Source organism: Mandrillus leucophaeus, unplaced genomic scaffold, assembly GCF_000951045.1.
Source record: "Mandrillus leucophaeus isolate KB7577 unplaced genomic scaffold, Mleu.le_1.0 Scaffold538, whole genome shotgun sequence".
Lineage (NCBI taxonomy): Eukaryota > Metazoa > Chordata > Mammalia > Primates > Cercopithecidae > Mandrillus > Mandrillus leucophaeus.
The window spans coordinates 726,061-734,478 of NW_012105786.1; the positions used below are offsets into that span (position 1 = coordinate 726,061).

General features: G+C 36.2%; 1 protein-coding gene across 1 annotated transcript in view; it reads left to right on the forward strand.

Annotated features, from left to right (window-relative positions):
- HNRNPLL (heterogeneous nuclear ribonucleoprotein L-like) overlaps positions 1–8,418 on the forward strand; it is a 48,027-nt gene that overhangs the window by 14,875 nt on the left and 24,734 nt on the right. The window contains exons 3-6 of the mRNA XM_011997337.1: positions 2,470–2,707; positions 4,366–4,446; positions 6,086–6,187; positions 6,275–6,347. Of these exons, the coding sequence (XP_011852727.1) occupies positions 2,470–2,707; positions 4,366–4,446; positions 6,086–6,187; positions 6,275–6,347 (494 nt within the window). The remainder of the gene's footprint in view (positions 1–2,469; positions 2,708–4,365; positions 4,447–6,085; positions 6,188–6,274; positions 6,348–8,418) is intronic.

Genomic DNA, 8,418 nt, shown 5'->3' on the forward strand with positions numbered 1-8,418 from the left:
TTTTTGTATTTTTAGTAGAGACAGGGTTTCACCGTGTTGGCCAGGCTGGCCTTGAACTCCTGACCTTGTGATCCACCCACCTCGGCCTCCCCAAAGTACTGAGATTACAGGCATGAGCCACCGCACCCGGCCAGCTCAATTCTTATTTTAGTTACTGAAAGCAAATTTACTAAGTCTCTAACAGGCCAATAAATAATTTACTTCTGTATCTGTATTAGTCTGTTGTTACATTGCTATACTGCTATAAAGATGTACTTGAGAGTGGGTAATTTATAAAGAAAAGACATTTAATCGGCTCATGGTTCTGCAGGATATACAGTCTTCTGCTTCTGGAGTGGCCTCAGAAAACTTAGAATCATGGCAAAAGGTGAAGGGGAAGTAGGCATGTCTTTACATAGCCAGCAGGAGAGAGAGAAAAAAAAAGAGAGGGAGAGAGAGCGCGCACACAAAGGGGGAGGTGTCGCACACTGTCAAACCACCAGATCTTGTGAGAACTCTGTCAGGAGACAGCACTGGGGGGATAGTGCTAAGCTATTAGAAACCACCCCCATGAGCCAATCACCTCCCACTAGGCCCCATCTCCTACACGGGTGATAACAATTCAATACGAGGTTTGGATGGGGACATAGAGCCAAACCATATCAGTACCTTTATAATTTTCTGTTTTCAAATGGCATCATTAGCATAATGACATAAACTTAGTAATACATTTAGATATTAAACCAACTTTTTTGTTTTGTGAAAGAAGATTTTTTCTCCTTGAATTTCTTTAGCATAGACCTGATACCAGGGTTTTCTGTTTTCCATGTGCAAGACTTTAGAACTTCAGTGAAGCGTCTGTGTTTCTAAAATGAATGTCTCCTGGGATTTATATCTTGCACTTTTAGTTGGTAAATATTTAAATCCAACACCTTGTTTTTGTACTTCTTTAATTTTGAATGATATGGGTGGGGAAAACTAACAAGCCCCCTAGAGTAACAAATATGTGCCAGGCTCTGTTTCTAGCTTCTGAGGACATAAAGATGAATGAGGAAAGGTATGTTAAAAAAATAATAATACAGTCATAGTTACCTTTTATTGAGGGTGTACAATGTGCAAGGCAATCCGCTTAGCAGTTTGTATGTAGTAACTCTAATCTTGACAATTCTCCAAGTTTTATTAATGAGGAGGCTGACATTTATTATAATAATAATTTGCCAGGCTGTAAGGTGATCTGTTTCTTATTAATACTGTACCATTTGTTAGTTTCCATAGTGTAGCAGTAGGTCCTGGATGCCTGATTGAGAAACAGTGATGTCACTGAGTACTGGACCCGACATTTCTTTGGCCTTCTGCTATTACTAAAACCACTTAATTGTATTTTAAAGCATTTTTAAGGTTCTTGTTCCTGTGAATAGAGGACGTGTTTCCCCCATTGTGATCCATGTGCTGTGATTTCTGTCTTCCACCCTTCCTTTACTTCTTTATTCTTCATTTTCTGTTTTAAAATGTATCTCCTCCAAAAAGAACTACTTAATGTGTTGTATTTTGGGGTTTTTTGGCTGCTTTGTTTGTCTCTCTAGTAAAGAGTATACTATGAAAAGTAAACATCTTACCTTCCTGCTCATAGACAATCATGATTGCCATATTCTAATGAATTTTTTTCATGGATGGTTAATAGTAAAAATGTTTTGGAGGAGATTATTTGTATGAACTTTGGAACTTTGGTCAGTCTGTGGTTGCTTCCATTTATATCTGTTTTAAAAGTAAAGTCAGTTCTTAGCTGTTAGTGTGGATGTTTATTCAAGAAAATTCAAGAGAGGTTAGTAGTTTCTGCTGTTAAGTAGGGATTCTGTCTGCCAACCTTCTGTTGAGTTTAGTCTCCGTTGGTTTCTGTGTCTTTGAAATTTTCTAATACTGCTTCGGAGTAGCAAACTGGGTTGTCTTGTTAGTAACTAATAACAGGTAATTGTTTTTGAGGAGATCATGAGGTAGATAAACTTAATCACTGGGAGATAAGCTTTCATATGTGTACATCTACCTGGTGTACCACAATTCTTTGGATGATTTAAGAGTTGATTTATTCCAGCACTTTGGGAGGCTGAGGTGGGCGGATCATGAGGTCAGGAGATCGAGACCATCCTGGCTAACACAGTGAAACCCTGTCTCTACTGAAATAAAAAATTAGCTGGGCATGGTGGCAGACATCTGTAGTCCCAGCTACTAAGGAGGCGAGGGCAATAGAATGGTGTGAACCCAGGAGGCGGAGCTTGCAGTGAGCCCAGATTGCGCCACTGCATTCCAGCCTGGGTGATAGAGAGAGACTCTATCTCAAAAAAGAGTTGACTTACATTGGACACAGGTAGTGAAGAGTACTAATCTGTGGGATTTGACACATTTGTATTAAAGTCTGCTTTTACCTAATTGAGGACAAATAATGTTAACGGAACTTCCTGTGTTTTTGTGTTTCCTCCTTATCTCCCTTTTCAGCTATGTGATGATGATGCCATTTAAACGACAGGCTCTAGTGGAATTTGAAAACATAGATAGTGCCAAAGAATGTGTGACATTTGCTGCAGATGAACCCGTGTACATTGCTGGTCAACAGGCTTTTTTCAACTATTCTACAAGCAAAAGGATCACTAGGCCAGGAAATACTGATGATCCATCAGGAGGCAACAAAGTTCTTCTGCTCTCAATTCAGAATCCGCTTTATCCAATTACAGTGGTATGTGTTTCAGTGTGACAAATGAAATTAAAAGTGATTTTGCAATTTGTGTCCAGAGTGACTGATCTGTAGTTTTTTCATTACCATCTAGATACTAGAAAATAGCTTTTTTAATTTTGAAAATTAATCTTGACTAGCAAGTTTAATGAACAAAGAAAAAATGCTGAGCACTGTAGTTAAAATGATAAGCACAGTTGTCATAATTAAATAGGCACATTGAAATTTTTAATGTATAATCAGTACCAGTGTTGGTTTTGATAATAAGGAATTAGAGAGACTTGTTTGAAATGGTTCAAAAAATCTCTGTCACGCATATGCCAGCATATGTGTAAGAGCATCTACTAGGTAATGACAGAATCCCATGTTATGGTAAGATGCACATACCATTTTGAACTATTTTGCAATAGCTTGTTAAAAATCTGTCTTTGATTTACTTTAAATTCCCTGCTTCTTTACTCTTTTGAAAAGTGTTACTGGTGATAAGCTAGTAACACAGACACTTGATTTTTGTAATGAATAGAAGAACATCATAGTAAGGGAAACTTCAGTTGGTATCATATGTAGTCTGGGCATATGATATTGGGACATAAACTTAAAGCGTAAGATATTCTTTAGATTTAATTAGACATTTTGTATCTTAAATATAGACTTATAAATATATAAAATTAATATATTTATAATATTCGGTGTTGGGAAAACATAGAAGTAATATAGTATAGGTACTCTGTTTTTTGTTATATCTCTGGTGTGTAACAATGCAACTGTAAATTATAGGTGCTCAAGAAATTTCTTGGTAGTTGAATAATTACTCCTAAGTAGGTATTTAGAATCTTAGATGACTTAGGCGTCTTGTTTAGTGACATCTAACTGTTTGATCTTCCTTGGGACTTTTCTTTATAGCCATTATCCCTTGAAAAATGAGTACCAGAGTTGTTCTAATATTAGCTCTTAATACATATTTATTACTATAATGCAAGAGATTATAATATTAAACATTTCAGAGTCACATTTGGAAAAAATACTCATTGATTATAGTTTCGGTTTATTTTATATCATCAGAAGTTATTTTAGTCACCTATTAAGAAAATAACAATTGAGGATTCATTTAGGAGATAAAATAGGTGACAGTGCTTTCCAAATGTTCCATTGGAACTACTTTAATGTGGGTGTATTGTTTAGGTGAAGAAATAACTTAAGATTTATTAAAGTGTAATAATTTTAGGCCAATATGGTGGTTCATGCCTGTAATCCTAGTATTTTGGGAGACTGAGATAGTAGGATTCCTTGAGCTCAGGAGTTTGAGGCAGCCTGGGCAACATAGTGAGACTCTGTCTCTACAGAAAATGAAAAATTAACCTTGTGTGGTGGTGCATGCCTTGAAGTCTCAAGCTACTTGGGAGGCTGAGGTGGGAGGATCGTTTCAGCCTGGGAAGTCAGGGCTGTAGGGAACTGTGATCATGCCACTGCGCTCTAGCCTGGGCAACAGTGTGAGACCCTGTCTCAAAAAAAAAGTAATAATTTAAAAATCTAATTTTATTAATAATCAATAGAAATGACATCTTGACAGTTGATGGTTTTTAGGTAAAACAAAATGAAGCATAGCATTAATGTTTTTCCAAATGTAAAGTGTGAAGAAATCTTGTTCTTTTCCTTCATAGGATGTGTTATATACTGTCTGCAACCCTGTTGGCAAAGTGCAGCGTATTGTTATATTCAAAAGAAATGGGATACAAGCAATGGTTGAATATCCTTTATTTGTAAATTTTTATTGATGTGTAATTAATGCGGATCTTATTTTTTCTGGCTTAAGCATTTCTAGACAAGTGGTGTTTACTTTCTCCTCTCACAAAAATCTACATGACTTAGATTTAAAAAATGAAACCGCAGTACTCATAGGGAATTTTACTATTTATAAGAATGACTTGCTACCAGAAAGTAATCTAGTACTTCCTCTTTAAGCTGTTAAATAACACTATTTGAAGATATGTACACTTGTACTATTTTGGAATTTATCCCAAGTGAACTTTTCTGACTCCCTCTTTAAAATAGTTTGGAAGTACCAAAACTTTAGAGTCAGTAAAATCTTACCTTTTTTTTATTGAACCTTTAAAATGGTAATGGTTTATGTAAGAACTTCTTTATGTTAAATTTGTCATACGTTGAGTAAAAAGAGCAAGTTTTACAAAATAGTATAGATAATACTCTTTCCCCCAAGCTGGATCCATCTTGAAAAATAATAATAAAGAGAAAACCCCAACCTACGTGTGCATGTGTATGCATAGAAATAGGTAGGGATATACAGCAAACTCTTTAATAGTGCTTACTTCTGGCAAGGCACTTTTGTTTTTTTGTTTTTTTACCTTATATACCTTTGTGATTTTATTTTTTTAAAATTATGGAGTTAAGTAATTTTTTTAAAACACTGATAAAATTTTAGATAAAGTATTATAAAACTCTGCCTTCTCAGAAATATATAAAAATCATATATTTTGTTTTGTATTATTTTGGCTCTTTGTAATATTCTTCTTAAAGAGTAAAATCTTTTCTGTTTCAAGGTTGCAAGTTGTCCTTTGCTAGGGAATGGGACCATGCTCCATTATCTCCTCTGCTTTCCAATTTATAAAGTACTAATGATGACCTAAAAGAATTAAGGTAGATAGTTTGGTTGTATTGTTTTCTTTGGTACCCTTGATTATTTTTTTTTTTTTAGACAGTTGTGGTCAAGTGATTCTCCTGTCTCAGCCTCCCGAGTAGCTGGGATGACAGGCACCCACCACCACACCCGGCTAATTTTTGTATTTTTAGTAGAGACGGGGCTTCACCATGTTGACCAGGCTGGTCTCGAACTCCTGAGCTGCCTCAGCCTCCCAAAGTGCTGGGATTACAGATGTGAGCCACTGTGCCCAGCCACCCTTGATCTTAAAAATAAATTCTCCTGGCCAGGCGCGGTGGCTCACGTCTGTGATCCCAGCACTTTGAGAGGCCAGGGTGGGCGGATCATGAAGTCAAGAGATCGAGACCATCCTGGCCAACATGGTGAAACCCTGTCTCTGCTAAAAAAATAAAAAAATCAGCTGGGTGTGGTGGCGCACACCTGTAGTCCCAGCTACTCGGGAGGCTGAGGCAGGAGAATTGCTTGAACCCGGGAGATGGAGGTTGCAGTGAGCCCAGATTGCACCACTGCATTCCAGCCTGGCGACAGAGCAAGACTCTGTTTCAAAAACAAAACAAAACAAACAATTCTGTTAAAATTCATCCTGAAATAGGTAAAACATTTCCAGAAATAAAAGAGCTACTTCTGATTATTTTCAATCCTGTCCTTTGGGAGTGAATAATGATTAAGTATCAGATACCTTAAACCAAATTTCCTTAATAGAGCTTATGTTTGAATCAGTCCTTTGTGCCCAGAAAGCTAAAGCAGCACTCAATGGAGCTGATATATATGCTGGATGTTGCACACTAAAAATTGAATATGCACGGGTAAATATTTTTTTCCAACACCCTACCAAAGAAATATTTATGCTTTGGATATACAGTTTGAACTTACATTATTTTCAATCTTAACAGCCAACTCGTCTAAATGTTATTAGGAATGACAATGACAGTTGGGACTACACTAAACCATATTTGGGAAGACGAGGTAGGTATTTCATGCATTTTAGAATGTACTTAATCTACTGACAAATATTTACATGCAGTTAGATTCTTTTTTTCCTGAGATGAGCTAGTTTAAGTGAAAACCTTGTTGATGAATGAATGCTTTTGTTGCAAAAGGCCATGTAATGCTGGAAAATAACCTTGAACATTAGTGCCCCCTACTGGTATGTACTGAGCTATTTATATTTAGTTCAACAAGGAGCCCACACATTCAGGCACGCCCGCAGTTCAAGGACTTGCATTTCTCCAAGCAGCTCTCTCTCTTTGGAGGAGAGGAAACTGATTCAGAATATTCCTTACAAACTGCAAACTTGCACACTGCTTCTCTATGGAAAGGACTTTCCCCCAAGCTGGACGAGGCATTAAGAAGGATAGAGGACTCCAGCAGGCTGACTCTACACTTCATCATGCACAACATCGGCATCAGCAAAAAGCCCTCTGAAAAACTCAGACTCGCAATTCACCTTGACTGCATACTGCATGCACCATCACCCCAAGTTTTTAAAGGAGGACACTTAACAGTACTTCAGAATTGCATGGGATGAACACCATGATAGACTGTGCCCATTTATTCAAGTTGTATGTATATATTGGTCTGATTTCCCTTAAGGTTTCAGTTGTAGAAATTAAGACTTTCCACTAACGGAAACTAGACTTCATCTGCAATGTTGTAAATCTTAATGCCCATTACTGTAACTGTTTGCAGCTTAGATTCAAATTGTTAATTGGCAAATAACGAGGACCAGTTTATTAACAGGTCTTGGGAATTGATAACGCTCAACCAATCCACACAGATAGTAAAAATAAAAGGATTAGAAAGGTGCACACTTGCTGCACTTGTTTACTTTTTAAATTTTTTGTTTTTTCCTCAATTGTGGACACTAAACAGAAATTCTAACATAATGAAAAGGTGCATTATATGTGAAAGATGTTCTGTGTGGTTTGATTTTTGTAAAGTGGCTGTTTATAAGTTGTCACTTTTTGTAACAATTTAAGGTTATCACTATGTCAATTTGTGTAACTAGAAATTTTGACATTTCAAATGTAGGTGAAAGTAACCTGTCTGTTCAAGGTAGAATATATTTAAACTTGATAAATCTGAAAATAAGAGCATTTCATTTGAGATGCATCTTCACCTATAAGTGCTAGATTTCATGAGCATAAATTTGACTGATAAAATTGTTCAACTAAGTGTGTGGCAATTCTGGAATATACAAATTAAAATGTGGATCTTGTAAAAACAAGGGGGCTGCAGTATTGGCTACATCTTAACTACAATATCAGTGTTTGAACCACAGATTGGAAAAACTCAAGATAAGTATGTCTGTAAAAGTCAGTGACTAGAAAAAAATTTTATGGCATACAAAATATCTTGGGCAGTGGGTACTCTATAGTGCATGTACTCTAGCAAAAAGAAAAAGACAATGTGATGATTGATCTTTTGCATGTTTGCATATTTAGGACTTTTACATGATTGGCTCCTTTAACTCTCAATTCCCAGGAAATGATCTTGCCTTATGCATGAAATTGCAAATAGATTTGTTTTGTAATGCAGCTTTGGCTAGACCCCATGTTTTTCACTACTTATGGAAATCTGCTTGGCCTAGGGTTGGTGCAGTTGATGTCAGTATTAGAAAGCAAATCCTTAGCACTCAAACAACAGGACAAGTGGTTGATGAGAAATCTCTCACTTCTGTCAATTTACAGTTTTTGACCACTCGGTTTTGTTTTTTAACAAAAAAATCTCATTTGAAATAGTTTTGGTTGTGGTTTTCTCAGGGTCTCTTTAAACAGGTATAGATAAGCTTATTTTAATAATGTTTACATTTATTCTTTTAAAAGGTCTGAAGTTTACACAAAGCCAGCTGAGGTTAGTTCTTCATATAATTCTAGTCGGTCAGATAAGTTTGGAAATGTGTAAGGTAGATAAGTGAATAGTGAAATATAATTAAAGCAAGTAAAAGAGTTTTAGTTTATGCTTTCAAGGAATTTTTTTTGTTTTCTAATTCCTTACAGATATTTGTCTTGCAAGACCATAACAGTTTATGTTTTTG